Source organism: Cajanus cajan, chromosome 9 (genome assembly GCF_000230855.2).
Source record: "Cajanus cajan strain Asha chromosome 9, NIPB_CcT2T_4, whole genome shotgun sequence".
Classification (NCBI taxonomy): Eukaryota; Viridiplantae; Streptophyta; class Magnoliopsida; order Fabales; family Fabaceae; genus Cajanus; species Cajanus cajan.
In genome coordinates, this window is record NC_138525.1 from 9579304 (window position 1) to 9598105 (window position 18802).

At 30.2% G+C, this 18802-nt stretch overlaps 1 protein-coding gene across 1 annotated transcript; it reads right to left on the reverse strand.

Annotated features, from left to right (window-relative positions):
- Nucleotides 1-859: 859 nt before the first annotated feature.
- On the reverse strand, nt 860-2535 carry LOC109819191 (uncharacterized). The gene is made up of 2 exons (XM_083064115.1): nt 1800-2535; nt 860-1746 (listed from the first exon to the last, which is right to left on the reverse strand). The coding sequence occupies exons 1-2, from the start codon at nt 2533-2535 to the stop codon at nt 860-862; spliced, it is 1623 nt and encodes a 540-aa protein (XP_082920241.1).
- Between the last annotated feature and the right edge of the window lie 16267 nt (nt 2536-18802).

Here is an 18802-nt window from a genome sequence, read left to right on the forward strand (position 1 = left end):
ATTTTTAAGGTTCGAACTCGACCTTTTATCAAGGATATCGGGGTTCGTGCTCGACCCCGGGTTTGCATTTTTAAGGTTCGAACTCGACCTTTTATCAAGGATACCGGGGTTCGTGCTCGACCTCGGGTTTGTATTTTTAAGGTTCGAACTCGACCTTTTATCAAGGATACCGGGGTTCGTGCTCGACCTCAGGTTTGTATTTTTAAGGTTCGAACTCGACCTTTTATCAAGGATACCGGGGTTCGTGCTCGACCTCGGGTTTGTATTTTTAAGGTTCGAACTCGACCTTTATCAAGGATACCGGGGTTCGTGCTCGACCTCGGGTTTTTGCATTTTTAAGGTTCGAACTCGACCTTTTATCAAGGATACCGGGGTTCGTGCTCGACCCCGGGTTTGCATTTTTAAGGTTCGAACTCGACCTTTTATCAAGGATACCGGGGTTCGTGCTCGACCTCGGGTTTGTATTTTTAAGGTTCGAACTCGACCTTTATCAAGGATACCGGGGTTCGTGCTCGACCTCGGGTTTGCATTTTTAAGGTTCGAACTCGACCTTTTATCAAGGATACCGAGGTTCGTGCTCGACCCCGGGTTTGCATTTTTAAGGTTCGAACTCGACCTTTTATCAAGGATACCGGGGTTTGTGCTCAACCTCGGGTTTTACGCGCGCGATTGGATTACGGGGGTTCTATTTTCGTGTTTACAGTAATTGATGCGGTAACATTTAAGGAAATGCCATGAGTGAGCGAAAAGGAGAATATTATTAGATAATCCTGCCGTACCTCATTAAAAACCCTCTCCGTTTAGGACGGAGGCGGGAAAAGAGTGCGCGGTTTCGCTTTTACAAATGTGAAATTAGAGTTTAGGGGCATGTAGTGGGGGGACTCTTCTTGCCCTCCTTGCCGGACGCGGAGATCCTCAGGCTTTCGGCGTAGCATTGCCGAGCTGTCTTCTGGTTTGCTCTGACGGAGATAATTTTTCCGTCCTTTCCTGGGAACTTCATGGTGAGGTGCGGGGTGGACACCACCGCGCCGAGATGATTTAAAGTCGGCCTCCCTATTATAATGTTATAGGAGGTGTTGGCCTCCACGAGGAGGTATCGGACCATGATTCTTCTGGCGTCTGGGGGTGTGCCAAAGGTTGTGAGCAGGTCCACGTATCCGCGGGTGTGGACCCGTTCACCGGCGAAGCCAACTAGGGGCTCTGTGTGCGGCCGGATGAGAGAGTGGGGGATGTCGAGCTTGAGGAAATTTGGCCAATACAGGACGTCTGCCGAGCTCCCCTGATCGATGAGTGTCTTTTGGACTTCCCAGTTTGCGATTTCTACCCTGATGACCATGGGGTCATCTTGATTGGGGCTGATCCCTGCGTAGTCCTCATCGGAGAAAGAGATTGGTGGTGAGCTCTTATAAGGGATCGAGGCAGTGGAATGGGCGCAGTTGATACTGTGGAGGTGTCTTTTTCGGGCTGAGCTGCTGGCACCTCCTCCGGCGAAGCTGCCTGCAATTGTGTTGATTATTCCTCGCAGGGGGGCTGGTTCGGTCTCCTGGCTTATTTCAGCCTGTACTGCGCCATTGGCGTTTTGCTGAGGTCCTGTGGGTAGGTCCCCCCGAGTTCCTGATGCGCGGCCTCTCCCGCGTCCCCGGCCTCCGGAGCCACCTCGGGAGCCTGGCTGTCGCTGAATGTAGTGGCCGAGGTGTCCTGCCTGGATGAGTTCCTCGATGCGGTCCCGGAGTGTGCGGCACTCGTCTGTGGTATGGCCATAGTTTCTGTGATACCACAGTGTTTGGACTTGTTAGCACTGTTTGGTGTGTGGCCGGGTGGGGGGAGGTCTAGCAGGTTGCTGTTACTGGCTTCCTCCAAAATGTGGACTCTTGGGGCGTTCAGAGGGGTGTAGAAGTCGTACCTCCCAACTCTGTTTGTCCTGGCTGTCTTCTTGAATTGGCTGTCCTTGTTGACTTTAACCTTGTCTTTGTGGCCCTGTTCTGGTTTTGCGAAGCCCTTACCGCGAACCTGGTCGCGGAAGGCCGCGTGCTCCTCTATTTGAATGTAACCGGCGGCGCGGGTGTGCAGTTCGTCCATATCGGGAGGGGCGTCGCGACATAGGCTGTCGACGAACGATCCGGGTTTCAGTGCCATGAGCATGGCGTGTAGGGCGACTTCCGGGTTTAGATCTCGGATCCGGACTGATATGTTAGAGAAGCGCTCCATAAAGGCCCGTAGGAGCTCGTCGTCATTCTGTCTGAGGTTGGCCAAGGCGGCCGAGGTTGTGTGGTGAGGTCGGCTGGTGGCGTACTGTGCCGTGAACCGCCGCACCAAGGTGGCGAAACTATCAATGGACCCTGCCGGCAGTTGGGTGTAGCAATGGAGCGCGGGTCCTTTAAGCGAGGTCGGGAAGACCCTGCACAGTATAGCGTCACTGTTAGTGTAAAGGTTTACCTGAGTCGTGTACGCGTCGACGTGCTCATCGGGATCCGTAGTGCCGTCGTAGCGGTCGAGGTGGAGGGGCTTCCACCCGCGGGGTAAAGAAGTCTCCATGATGCCGTTCACAAAGGGATGACGGTGGAAAGGCTCTTGGCCCTCGGAGACGTGAGTGGGGGCCTTGCTGGTGCCCTGCCCTGATCTGTGTGTTGATGCATGAGACAGGTGCGTGGCGGGATGCGAATGTGGTGCCCGGGTGGTTGCTTGGGAATGGGGGGGGGCTGAATGCGCCTCCTCCTCATGATCACCGCTATCGTGCGGTGGCTGGCCGGGGCGATGCCGAGGGAGCTGGGCGCGGATGCGCTCGTTCTCGGCGCGTAGCGCCGCTAGGTCTGCTTCATTACACTACAAGAAAAAGTCAAATTTCCCACGGATTATTTCCCACGGACCAAAATCCGTCGGAAATTTCCCACGGATTTAGATCCGTGGGAAATTTCCGACGGAATTTCCCACGGATTTTTACATGAAGGAATTTCCGACGGAATTTCCGACGGATTTAAATCCGTGGGAAATTTCCGACGGAATTTCCCACGGATTTATATCCGTCTGAAATTTTTGACGGAATTTCCCACGGATTTAAATCCGTCTAAAATTTTTGACGAAGTTTCCCACGGATTAAAATCCATCTGAAATTTCTGGCGGAGTTTCCCACGTCTGGAATTATTAAATAAAATTTAAGCCAATTATTTTTCAAATGCAACCAATCCTAATCGCATCAATACACACAAAAATGCACTATATAATGTTTTCATTATTATATGGGTGTTTTCAAAATATAAATAAGATAAATATAAATCAAAGTGTGTGAGGTATGACTTATATTACCTATATATAGTTATATGTTTAGGTTATTATAAATTATAAACTAATTAGCGTAAATGTGTTTTTTGTTACTTATCTTGAAAAATACCAACACATGATGTTCAAATTTAAGAATAACACACATCTTTTCTTTAATTTTTAAAAATCACTCATCTCTTTGAAAATAACGTTATTAATTAAATAAGGGGGAAAAAGTTAAATTATGTTCTGCAAATCATATATATGTATCTATCATTTATTTCTAAATTACATCCAATACTATGTCATTTTGATGAAAACTTTCATTGATCTTCAATTTTGAAAATAAGATTTTTTTCAATTCATTTTTAAAATTATTACTTAAATTTAATATATTTTTTTAAATCACAGTGTGCATGATATTTAAAATAAATTTCAAAAAAGTTGAAATAATGAAATAAGAGATCAAATCTCATTTAATTATTGATATTTGTATTAATAAATTATTTTCTCTTAATAGTATATAAACAGTATTATCTTATATAAGTAGTTGTATGTGCCTCTTAAATAAATAAATAAGAAAATTAATACTCACTTAAAAATTTGAGAAGAGATATATGTATGACGTTATTGAGAAAAACTTCAAGTAGGGGTTAATGAAATTTTTTCTAGATTAAATCTTCTTTATTTAAAACTTAAAACATTAAAGTTAAAATAATTACACTAAATAATTATTTTTGTTCCTAATAACTGATTGATTTAAAAATCTCTTTAAGTTGTAGTAATTTCTTAAATTTACATTTTATTGATTTCTGAATTTTATATTTAAGTAAATCAGTAAAATACAAAGTAACGAGTATAAATATGAGTATTTAAAACTTCAATGAATCTATATATAGAAAGTAGAGATAAAGACAGAGAAAATGAATAGAAGAAAAACAGTTAAATATATAGTTGTTTGATTATCTATAGTAATAGATAAAGGGTAATATACGTCATCTTGTAACTGATTTTGTCTAATTTTATTTGTAATAATATGATTATATATTTAAATAGTTTAATTTTAATAATTTTTTAAGTATATTTTTGTCTTTCACTTAAAATATTTGAATTTCTATATTTTAATTTGAATTATTTTTTAAGTGTATTTTTGTCTTTTTGTCTTAAATTTTTGAATTTCTATATTTTAATTTTAATAATTTTTATTTCTATTATTTATTAATTCTTTTCATTTTAAATATTTTATAACATTAATAAAATTTTATAATTTTAATCTCTCTAATTTTATCTTACTTTTTATTTTATAAATATAATTTGGATTATTCATTTTATAATTAAATTAAATTTTTTAAATTTTTTATGAGTTTACATTCTAAGAATGTATTGAAATTCCTCAATATTTGATTATTAGATAGCAACAATATAGATATTCTGATTATTAGACATTATGTTATAATTCTACTACTGATCGTACTATATGTTATTTTTAAATTTGAACTCCTAAACTTTATTTGTTATGTATGATATTTTATTTTGTATGAATGAATTTGTTTTGATTTACATAATTATGATTGATTTAATATCTTTAAATAGGATAATTATTTAATAAAATTTTGAATTTAAAAAAAATAATTTTTCACGGAATTTCCCACGGATTTATCCGTGGGTAATTTCCCACGGACTAATCCGTGGGTAATTTCCCACGGATAAATCCGTGGGAAATTACCCACGGACAAATCCGTGGGAAAATCCGTGGGAAATTACCCACGGATAAATCCGTGGGAAATTCTGTGAAAAATTATTTTTTTTTAAATTCAAAATTGAGGAGTTTCAATACATTCTTAGAATGTAAACTCATAAAAAATTTAAAAAAATTAATTTAATTATAAAATGAATAATCTAAATTATATTTATAAAATAAAAAGTAAGATAAAATTAGAGAGATTAAAATTATAAAATTTTAATAATGTTATAAAACATTAAAAAAGAAAAGAATTAATAAATAATAGAAATAAAAAATTATTTAAATTATAATATAGAAATTCAAAAATTTAAGACAAAAAGACAAAAATATACTTAAAAAATAATTCAAATTAAAATATGGAAATTCAAATATTTTAAGTGAAAAGACAAAAATATACTTAAAAAATTACTAAAATTAAATTATTTAAATATATAATCATATTATTACAAATAAAATTAGAATATATAAAATAAAAATCAGTTAAGGGTATGATTATCTATTATTTTTTAGACAAAATCAGTTACAAGATGACGTATAACTTTATATTAAATGTTAATTTTGTAAATTCAACCGTTAAATTAAAAATATTTTACTCTTAAATCATATATACAAAATTTTATATTAATCAAAGATGATTTCTTATAAAACAAAATTAAATCTGTTGAAAAATTTATATTTTCGATGAGAAAATTTTTTGTAGGAAAAGCTATATTATTGATGAAATATTTCAGACAAATTTATATTTGTCGAAAATGTAAGAACTGATTTTAAATTTGATATGAAAATATTATGATATTATTAGATAAGATTTTAAGTTAGTATTTTATTAATAGTTGATAATTAAAAAATAAAACAAGGATAAATACATTTTTTGAATTTTATATGTTTGATTTAAGATAACTTATAAAATAACTCTTTGGTAAAGTTATTCCGCTCAGTAACTCATGGCGTGTGTTGAAATTTATCGATCTAATTAATTGTTAAATTAAAAGTTACTAAATTTTACTAATAATTAATATAAAAAATTTATTAGTTTTGGAATAAATTATTTGTGAATTAACAATATAATTGAAACATTAATTATTTTAAATTATTTAACTAAAATCTTATTGAAAATTTACTATATGATCTTAATATTTTTGTATAATTAATATCTGGTTTTACTATATGATCTTAATATTTTTGTATAACTAATATCTGATTTTAAATTTGATATGAGAATATTATATATAATTAGATAAGATTTTAAGTTAGTATTTTATTAATAGTTGATAATTAGAAGAAAAAAAACAACAAGGATAAATACATTTTTTGAATTTTATATGTTTGATTTAAGGTAACTAAATATATTAAATTAATTAATAATTTATTTAAAATATTAAAATTTAATTTATAAGTATGTATTAAATAAATATTTATAATTTTTTAAATTATATTATCATTATAAATTATAAAATAAAATAATTTAAATTATAATTTTAAATAAAAATAAGTAGACGTTAATTATAAAAGTAAGTACATATAAATAAATAATAATTAAATATATTATTATTATTATTAATTATTATTATTTGTAATATAAAATTATTATATATTATTATTATAGTACAAATATGAGATTGTATATTTGAGAATGACTTAAATGAATTAATTTGTACAAGTTACACTGACAACACACATATACATTTCGGTAGCTTACTCATAAGAACTTCACAGTTAAGCGTGCTTGACCTGGAGTAGTACAGGGATGGGTGACCTTCTGGGAAGTTTCCCAGAAATTGCACAAGTAAGGATAAAACACACTAAACAATGAAATATCGTGAAATAGAACCCTTGAGAGGCCAAATATGAGGGTTGTTACATTAATAAATTTATTAAAATTAAAAAAAAATTATAATTTTTGGGTAATTTCCCACGGATTTATCCGTGGGAAATTACCCACGGATTTATCCGTGGGAAATTACCCACGGATTTATCCGTGGGAAATTACCCACGGATAAATCCGTGGGAAAATCCGTGGGAAAGTTACCCACGGATTAAAATCCGTGGGAAAGTTACCCACGGATTAAAATCCGTGGGAAAATTTCAGACGACCAATTTACCGACGGATTAGTGTCCGTCGGTAATCCGTCGGAAATGCCTCATTACCCACGGATTTTGGGCATTTCCCACGGATTTTTGCCGTCTGAAATACCGAATTTTCTTGTAGTGTTAGCGGTGCGCATCGCCGCGAGGTCATTCTCGTGCTGGGCACGCATATTCTGGAGGTCGGCGTCATGCTGTCGCCGCATCTGCTCGACTTGTTCGACCAAACGCCTCAGGGTCGCGGTATCGCTGTCCATGGTAGTTGAGTTGCTCGTGTTATCTGTTGCTCGTCTAATATGGCTTCTGGTAGAAACCATGCAGGTGGCCGATGAGAGCTTGGTCTGATCGGCCCCACGGTGGGCGCCAAATGTTCTTACCGGAAATCTGCTGTAGAGCTGATCCGCCGGGTAAGATTGATGAGCCTCCTTCGCTGGGTGTATTGGTGCTCCGAGATGGGGGAGGTACCTGCAAAAGAGACTCCGATGCTAAAGTTAGGGTTTGTATGAGTATGAGTCTCGTATATATGTAATGCACATACCTTTGTGTGAGTTAGGGTTGTCTTGGGCCTTAGATAAGATATGATATGATACGATATCCTCTAATATGATATGATTACGTTGTGACATAATATGGCATAATTGGAGAACGGTTTTGGCCCGGGACGAGATCTCCGGGCTCGGGCGTGGTCTGTCCGGATTCCGGGCTGACGTTGTTCAACGCGTGTCCGGGATGACCCTTATAATGCCAACCCGGGCTGAGAGCCCGGGTGCGAAATGCGGTCAGTACAGAAACTAATAAGTTAAATTATCTTATTATAGTTATAATATATAATCAAATAACTATTTAACTATTTATCTTTTTATTTATTTTCTCATCCTATTTTTTATGATATTCATAAAAAAATCTATTTTATAAAAGTTAGAGGAAAAAAAGACACATCATCCCTTTATCTTAAAAAAAAATACTAATAAATTGTTATTTAAAGTGCAAGAAATTTAGATGCTAATAAATATCATGATCAAGTAAAAATAAGAGAGAAAATAAATAAATAAATAATAGAAAAATTAATTTAAAGATAATTATAAAAATAAATTAGTTTAAAATTTGTGTACTCAAAAGATGAATATCTCATCTATTAATAATATATATTCAATAACAAAAATGAAGAACAAATGTTGTGATGAACAATATTTTTTTTAATTTTTAATTATATGTTATATGATAATTATTCTATTTACTATTTATTTATAATGATTAATTCGATGATTTTTTCTAACTAAAATAAAAAATTAAATAAATATACTAACAATTATAACAAATTTAAAAGAACTCAAAAACAAAAAAAAAACTCAAAATATTTATTTTTAATAAAATAAATCATGTTATCTTGAATTATTATAAAGAAAATGATTTTTTTATTAAAAATACATTATATTAATAACAAAATTTAAAGATAATTTTGACAAAAAAATGATATTTTTTTACTAAAATAAAAAGTAAATAAAATATTAATATACAATATATTAAATATATAAAATGAACAATTAAAATATTATATATATATATATATATATATATATATATATATAATTAAAAAAATGTGAAATATTAGTGAGGCATCTGCCCCCACTCTCTAAATCCGCTCCTGATTGCAGACAATAATAACAAGGATGTGTATTTTGATTTTTAAAATTAAATTAAAAAAAAATTGAAATTAATACGTAATATGTGTTTTATTTTGAAATTGAAAAAAGTTTTAAATCAAACAATAATAATTAATACGTGATATATTTATATTTTAAAATAATTTAATGATATCCCTATGCTAGCTTTATTCATAATTGATCACCAGTAGTGTTGGGGGGGGGGGGGGTGGTGGAAGGAATAAACGCAGTCCCAATCATACGCATGAAGTTAAAGAATTAATAATATATATATAAGGGTCATTAAGTCAGTCGTAGACTTCAAATGTAATATGCCAACAGGCCCTTTTGTGGCCTCTGTCTAGAAATGTGAATAGAATCGGATCATGATACACGACTATGTGATTTGCATATGCTTTTTTAGTCATGTATGATATAAATTTGGTCTTTGTATATATTTAAAATGATGATCATGTCTAGAACTAAAGCATCTTTTTTACGCGGATAAATAATTTTTTATACAAATTTATTACATTAAATTATTATTTGTATATAATTAAAAGATTATTAACAATAAATAAATAAATTATTGTTTTTTATTTTTTAATATTATATGAAAAAGTAGAGCAAAATGTTTGAGATGTAACTTTTTAAGATGACTTAAATATCACATTAAAAAATTTTATAAGTACGACTTATAACTTATTTAAAAATAATATTTATATTATTTTTTTAATCACATTACCTTTATATATATTATTTCACTATTTAGTGTTTTTTCCTTGTGTTTCATTTCTGAACAGATATAAATATTAACAAATTACTCTGATTAAAAGAAGAAAAAAAATCGAAAACAAAGGCACAGAAAAAAAAAAATTATGGTAAGAGTTTTGTGATCCTAGCCATTTAGCATGCATGCAACAAACAAGAGTTACGATTAACATAAAAAATAGAAAATACTTAATATGCAGCGCTGCAGGTGAAATGTATAACATCGTTTTCTTCTGATTAACATAAAAGACCGAAAACAAAGGCTCGCTTCTCATTCTTCTTCTTCCTCAGACACAATCTTCTTCTTGTTCTGACCCGAAAACCACTACTACAAAGGCTGGTAAGAAAGAAAGCCCCCAAATTCACCTATCATCGCCGGCATAACCATAAGAAAGAATAGAGTTTAGGAGTTTATTAAGGCGGGTGTGTTCCGGTTTCATTTTTTAAGGTTCCTCTCGAGAGCCTCGATCCTATACTCCGCGTTATTGTTTAATACCGCTCACACATGGCAGCTCCTCCTCCGAACATGAATGTCAAGCCTGACTCATATAGCTTCGACTATTTTGATTTCAGCCCCCACTATCCTAAGTGGGTGGTGACCGCTGTTATTGTAGTTCTTGTGCTGGTTGCTATCGCGGTAGCAGTAGGAGTGCTGAGAATGATGATGAAGGATCGTCCCAGTGCCGCCATTGCTCCACAGCCGGAGGTAGAGTTGGCAGCGGCCCCGGAACATCCTTAGAAACAAGGATTTCTGCTGTGTTAGTTTCTGCTGTGTGTTAATAAGTAGATTGAACGAGGTCAGGTAGACGTTTGGTCTGAGAAATGTCTTACAGGGACTGTTCCAAAGGCATTTTCTTCTCTCTTGGATTATTAGTTGCTTAGGTAAATCATTTTGTTCCTTTGATGCTAACTTGGGAGGTGTTGGAATGATGCTATTGATACTTGAATTTGTTTGCTGATATATAAAGGTTACTTGGTGGATTACATTGGTTGCTAGCGGAAACTAATTTTATTTCTCGATAAATCAAATACGTGTTGACATGCAATGTGATTTGAAGTTAAGATTTTGAGCTTCTTCTGCTGCATTTTCCCTGTTTCTTTCCAATGAAAATGGGTGAAAAATGAAATGATTTTACCAGAATGCATTTTAGCTCAATATCTTGAGCATGCTGACTTCACTTTTTCTTTGGGGGTTCTCTTCCATCTAAAATACTTTTTTAATATCTCATTATTTTTTTATTTTTATTTTTGTAAACTTTAAGTGATATGCATGTAGATATTGAGGTGTTGGGGGTGGGGAGTGATAAATGCATCATTTAAAACTTACATGCCATCCTATTCTGACATATTTCATCCATTTCGAACTCACAAATGAGAAACACTTGTTTGATCCTTATTAACTTTTGGCTTATAAATGTTATTTCTTCCGCCGACTCCATAATAAGGTCCCAAAATTGATAAAGTAGATACTTCAGCTTTCTACAAGATTTAATATGTTTAAATAATTAGTCAATTATAAATGTGTAATACAATTTATAAAACAAACATTTGAAATTTAGTTATATATGAAAAAACTTACATGAGTCCAGGGAATGTCCTGAGTCATGATATGATTATTTAATAGTAAATTATTTTGAATGAGTTCATTTTTTGTTCTCAAAATAGGAACAGATCCTGTTGGACATTGGTCTTTCTAGAATTTATAATGACGGCTATATTTCATATTTTTCATCTAGAATGAACGAGGTCAGGTAGACGTTTGGTCTGAGAAATGTCTTACAGGAATTGTACACTTAAGGTTTTCCAAAGGCATTTTCTGTTGCAAAGAGGCTTGAAATTGATTATGCGCCTGCTATGGTTGGTTTTGAATTTAAGATATTTTTATATATAAGTACAAGAGATAGTAGACTCAAAGTATCGAAAAGAATAGAGTAATTTCATGAAGGATCACTCCCTTATTAAAAATAAAAGCTTTGGGAGCGTGAATTAAGTTTGGAGAGACAACAGAAAACATGGGTAGTTCGCGAGTTCCTCGAACAGCAAAGTCAAACAGTGATGATTTGTGAGATATTGAACAATGATGAATTTGTAAATAATAGCGATGACTAACAATATTGTAGACCGGAGCTAGAAATTTTAAGTTGTAGAGAAAATTTAACCAAATATATAAATTTATAGTATCAATTATCTAATATAAAATAGAAACTAAAAAATTAAATATTTTTATTATAGTTATAATATATAATTAAATAATGTACTATTTAACTATTAATACAATTTATAAAACAAATATTTGAAATTTAGTTATATATGAAAAAACTTACATGAGTCCAGGGAATGTCCTGACTCATGATATGATTATTTAATAAGGAACCCACTCTCACTAATGTAAATATGTCCCTGATTGCAGACAATAATAACAATTATGTCTATAAATATATTTTGATTTTTTAAATCAAATTCAAAGAAAAATTTGAAATTAATATGTGTTATGTCTTCTACTTTGAAATTAAAAAAAGGTTTTAAATCAAACAACAATAACTAGTGATATATCTTGTATTTTAAAATAATTTAATGGCTACTCTTATGTTACCTTTATTCATAATTGATCACCAATATGTAAGGGTGTTTAAAAAATTCAAATTGATTTGAATCGATCCAACCGATCCGATCCATATTAAAAAATCTGATCTATTTTGGAAAAAATATGAACCGAACCATTTTATAAAACTGATTCAATTATCCGATCTATTTTTACAAAGTAGATCGGTTCGGTTCATTTTCATTTTTTAAAAAAACCGATCTATATTTTAAAAAAACCAAATTAATCCACTGATTAATTAATCCATTTTTATAAAACGGTTCAGTTCGATTTGGATCGATTTTTTCAAAAAATCGATCCATGAACACTCTTAAAGTGTGGGAAGGAAAAGAAGAAAAAAAACTTAAAAGAAATTTCTTACATTTTTATTTTGGTTTGAGTGGTATAGCTCATTATTAATTATCTTCATAATTGGTGAAATAAATTTGTATAATTGGTTTGTAATTTTCATAATTAATGACATAGTAATGTTTTAAAATTTGTATTTTAATGCGATGCACTGTTTTTTTATTATTATTAATTTTAAATTTTAAATTGAGTTTATAAAATTAAACGATTACCATGAGTGAGAAAATTAGGAGTTGTTTACAATTCACTTAGATGAGAACGTTAATGTGCCCTAATAATAAATAAATAAGAGTGTCGTACTTGAACGGAGCATTTCCTGGAAATTTCATCCACACAGGTAAATATTAAAGAAGTAGTAAATACGAAAATTGACATCGAATTAAAGAGGTGCTGACAACTTTGCCTAAAATAATTACTGTTGATTAAGACCTATGGGTCTTCAGTTTTTATTTCCACCAATGTCATTCTTACGCCCTAAATTAATACACCTCTTTAGTCTTCTTTATTATATTATTATTATATGTATAGGAAAATACTTCAAACAAACCTCATTATTTTTGAGTATCTCATCTATTAATAGTATATATATTCAATAACAAAAATGAAGTACAGATGTTGTGATGAACAATATTTTTTTTTAATTTTTAATTATATGTTATACAATAATTGTTCTATTTACTATTTATTTACAATGATTAATTCGATAATGTTTTCTATCTAAAATAAAATATTAAATAAATACACTAATAATTATAACATAATTAAAAAGAACTAAAAAATAAATATAAAAAACTCAAAATATTTATTTTTAATAAAATAAATCATGTTATCTTTAATTATTATAAAGAAAGGAATTTTTTTAATTAAAAATACATTATATTAATAAAAAAAATTTAAAGATAATTTTGACAAAAAATGTAATTTTTTTATTAAAATAAAAAGTAAATAAAATATTAATATATAATATATTAAATATATAAAATGAACAATTAAAATATAATTATATATATAGATATATATATATATAATTAAAAATGTGAAATATTAGTGGATGGCATGTCAGATGATCCTTATTTATAGGTTCAAAAAGGAGGAAATATGATCAGAGTAGGATGATCCTTATTTATGAGTTCATCTTTTTTTCTCAAAATAAGAACAGATCCTGTTGGACATTGGCCATTCTCAAGCCCAAACATGGGCGTAGATGGTGATTTTTCCACGTTTATGTCTTCAATTGAATTTTGAAAGCTAGGTTTTCTCTATAATCAAATAGAGAAATATACATATCAAAATTATGAGGAAATGTAATCAAATAAAGACAAAAAAGTTAACTATTTCAAGGTTGTTTGAAGGAATACTACCTGCAACTTATGATTCTTTAATAAAGGATGGTCAAATGCTGTTTGCTTGTGAATATCAATGCAATCAACAATGTCTTCAAACTTTGTCTATAGAATCCAAAATACAACATATAGAAATAAAATTATTAAACCTTTTTTTTGATATATAGTTCAATAATAAAAAAAAAAGCATACTATGATATATAAGAAGGCTATGAAATACATGAATAGTCTTGACAGGATCTTTGTTAATGCGCTTAAGTTGTCCTTTCCACTCCAAATCTTCTTTCTTTATATTTTGAATATCACGAACCGAATGATTAGCACCACTATTCAGTAAACATAGCACAAGAAGCAATGTATTGATCATTTTTTCAAGACTATATTGTTAAACAAAATGATTGGATGATGTCTCACCTTTTCATCTTACCTACTTTTATATCATTCATACAGGAGAGATAAAAATAGTATTAGATTTGAATTAAGTATCACATTTACTCTTTGGATAGGTAATGAAAAAAAGGATAAGAATTATAAAGGAAAGAAAGAAAAAAAGAGAATAAATTTCAAGTGAAATAATTTTTTTGATGGATAAAATGATAAAATGAAATGATTTTTTTTCTACTTTTTTTTTATTACATTTAAAAGTTGTACTAGTAAGATCACTCGGCCACCTGGTTCGGCCACCTGATAGCCGATACCTCATCGACATCTGAATGGCCGAACCAGGTGGCCGAGCGCAGATCGGTTGCTAAGTGATCCATAAGCTCAGGTTCCTGCTAATAAAGAATCAATAATTATCCCTGATTAAGGATTAAGAGTTAATCACACCCATAAACTGATTAGAGGCGTATTACCTAATCTGGTAATCTTGTTGCAGGGCCCATGGTAGTCCGGACCCATAAATGTTAGTATAAATAGCTCATGTCACGAGGTAACGTCACTGTTCATTAATTACCCTAGATATTCGTGTTTGTCCTGACTTGAGCGTTGGAGTGCCTTTTGCAGGTACCAACCCCTTCACCGGAATATTCGATCGGAGCACTCGTTCAGCCCTCAGACTACAAGAAGATTACGGGTGTATCCTTTTGACAGGTACAAAAGTAAACATAAATAATAATAAAAAAAATTTGATTCTTCTAAATGGAAGGATACAATGCAGTATAAAGTTACAATTATTAATTATAAAATTAATGAGACAAAGATTTATAATTAAATCAAATTATTACAAAATAAGATTTAAAATTAATTACAATATCAATGATTTATTTTTTAATTAATAATTATTATTATATTTTATTCTCTCACATACTCAAAACTTTAAATAAAATTATCAAAAATATCACTCCACTGGCCGTTACAATTACTCAAATCTCCTAATTTACTCTTGTATATCATTTATAATTGTTCAAATTCTCAAATTTAAGCAACTTATTCTATAAGTTTCAAATGATAAATTAATTTTATATAATTAATTAAATTAAATTAATTATAATGATATATTTAAAAATAATTTAGTAAAATAACATTTTTTAATTAATTTTTTTTTAATTATTAAACTTATAAATCTAAACATTTTTTTAGTTTTCATTAGGATTAAAATTGGCAGAAAAATCTATAAAAAAAAAGTTACTTGAAAATTTTTTCTATCATTAATATATACTAATAAACATTACATGCGAATTTATTTTCACAAGAAAATTTACAAGAAACAAAATAAAATTCTTACAATATTTTTTGTGAATTTTTATCATGAAAAAAAATTCTAGTAATAAAATTTGTAAAAATTTATTTTAGATTATTTTGCATAAAAAATTATAAGAGATTTCTGTAAATTATTTTTCGCAAATAAATTCATAAAAAATTTCTGTGAACTTATGATTGCAAAAAAATTTATAAAAATTTTATGTGAGTATTCTTTAAAAAAAATTAAAAAAATAACACTTTTTTAATAATAAAAATAAGATTTACATAAGACTATAAGCCTGTAATGATATCAAATGTCTTTTTTGCAAGACAAAAATCGTTTTTTAATTAACAATTAATTATCTTCTAAATTTGATAGTAAGTGATAATATGTATGACTTTTTATAAGTTTTCTTTTAATTTTTCCCTGATTGTTTTCTTTGGATTTTTTTTAGTTGATTAGAAATTATTATTTTTTAATGAACGTTATATGATATTAGTATATTCCTTGTTTCTAATCAATTATAAATATAAATTTCATTTTTGAAGAATGTTTCTTATAGATATATTTTTTTTCTTCTGTTCTAATCTCTTAATCACATTTTAAATTTTGGTCCAAAGAAATTAAGGGGAAGTATTGGATTGAGATTTTGAAAGACAATTTTAGTATGAAAAAATCTTATGAATTTTAATCAATTTTAAATGACTTTGTAAGAATATTATGACTTTTAAGATCTTTTTAAATGACTTTTAAAACTTGGATTTTAATCAAAACTTTGTAATTCAAATTTTAATGAATTTATATTATAAGATTTTAAAGGATTTCGCAAAAAACATGTATTTACAATACTACAAAAGTTAATAAAAATACAATATAAATAACAAAGAAAAGTAAAATCAACACCCCTATTTTAGTTATTATAATAATTATTAGAGATATAAACGTACTTTATTTATTTTAATGTATTTTGATTATATATTATGACTTTGATTGTTTTAAAGATTTTATAAATAAGAATGTTTCAAGATAAGAAAAATAAAGATTTTGAAATTATATTATTTGAATATATATTTCTTAAGCAATTGAAGGAAAATTCAAATTTTAAAATTATATTATTCAAAGATATATTATATTGTGTATTTGAAAGAAAATAAAAAAAACAATTTCTGAATTATTTGAAGAGATATTATCTTATATATTTACATATAAAATTTTGAATTAATTAATTAAGATTCTTTTGATAACAAGAGTGAGTGATAAAAAGAATATTTTCTAGTATAACAAATAGTTATTTAAATTTTAAGTGGGGAGTGACAAATAATGAATTAACAAACTTTTACTAACGAGTTATGCGAGGGTTAGGATTTCGTGTTTTCTTTTTATAGATTAGTAGTCTAATTATCTCTCATAATTAACATTCATGCATCCTTGTGCTCTAAAGAGAAGAGAATGAATTGTCATTAAGAGAAAACAACAACAAAATACAAGAGAGAAGGTAATATAAAAAATTGATTGTTAGTGATTGTTCAATACAAAAATTCAAATTGTTAATATTTTTTTTAATACATTTTTACTACATGTACCAACCTAGCTAAGTAGATAAAACTCGATTATATACATATTACCTAGTTTGTATGCTAATGTGAACTCGACTATAAACACTATCAACTTAATATACCAATCTCCATTAATAATTATAATGAAGTATATCAACTCAACATTGTATCGTCGTAAAGGAAAGTTTACTCACATATTAAATATAACTTTCATACAATCAACATTAACTGCCAATTACAATTAACAAAGAAAAAGGTATGTAAAACAAGAAAAGGTATGAGCAACTAAAAGTAATTAACTTCTTTTTTAAAGATCACAAGTATTTTTTTTATTATAAGCAATTTTAATTGAGTTCAATAAGATTTTCTTATAAGAAAAATGATTGTGACTCTGAATATGTGTGCCGAAATTCATTTCAAATTATTAAAATAATAATTTAAATCATAAAATATTAAATTAAATAATTATTTTATAATAAATTTATTAAAAAAATATTAATATTTTAACATTTTAGACCATGATTTGAACAACGAGAGACTCTGTAGCATCACTCATTAACAAAGGAATGCAGACGGAAGGTAAAATAAAATTATAAAATGATCAACAACGGCTTACTCATTATTGCACCAGAACAATTAAATATATACAAAGTCTATAACCGAAAAGAAAGCAAAACAGAAGATTGAAAATAACAGAAAACAATTACACTTGTATAGCTCATCAAAGAAGAAATGACTATTACTAAGATCCCCCCTCAAGCTGGGAATGAATATTGAGCATTCCCAGCTTGGAACAAAAACCTTGAAACACAGCTGGAGAAAGAGCCTTTGTGTAGATGTCTGCAAGTTGAGAAGTGGAAGAAATAGGCAACAATTTGATAACTCCAGCTTGAACTTTATCGCGAACAATATGACAGTCAATATCAATATGTTTCGTACGCTCATGAAATACTTGATTAGAAGCAATACGAAGTGCAGATTGGTTATCACTAGGGGTGGGTAGACAGACCCGGGTCCATAAGTCCGCAGATTTCGTGGATAACGGACCCATTTTTTTTAAATCCGTATGACTATGTCTAATTTTTGAGCTTGGCCCGTGAAGTCCGCGGACTTGGCAGATTTTGATCCGCGGGCTTGCGGGCTAGTCCGCGGACTTCACTAATTAATATTTTTAAATATTATAATTTTAATATTAAGTTTTGTATTTAATTTTTTAAATTATTATGACATTAAAATTATGTTTAGTTGGTAGGTATTTGTCATTTGAATTACTTTTATAACATTTTGATGCTTTTATTATTGAAAAGTTGGTACTATTATTTAAGTATTTGTAATTATTTTTATTTTAATATTTTAATATTTAGTATTTTAAATCATTTTAACTATTGATAAATTTTAGTATGATAAAATTTAACTTATAAATAAAAAATATTTTTTTCTTCTAATTTTATGTTTTTTTTATTTTTTAAAAACTTATTTTTTTAACCATTATTTAGGCCCGCAGACCGGTCCGTTATCCGCGGATTTTGGCGGGCCAGATACGGACTTAAAAGATAAGTCCATTTATTATACGGACCAGACTTATCCGGCTCGTATAAAATGCGGGTTTTACGGACCGGGCCTTAAACAGGCCAGACCGGTCCGTATACCCACCCCTAATTATCACAATACAATAAAGCAGGGCGAATGAACTAAACACGAAAATCTTCCAAAAGAAAAGTGAGCCATTGAAGCTCACACGTTGTGGATGCCAAAGCACGATACTCAG

Bases quoted from the DNA above. Each gene is read 5' to 3' on its own strand.
- LOC109819191 (XM_083064115.1), bottom strand. From the start codon at position 2,535: ATGGAGACTTCTTTACCCCGCGGGTGGAAGCCCCTCCACCTCGACCGC. The intron at 1,747-1,799 runs GTGCTAACAAGT...GCCATACCACAG, and splicing joins ACCCGGCCACACACCAAACA to ACGAGTGCCGCACACTCCGG.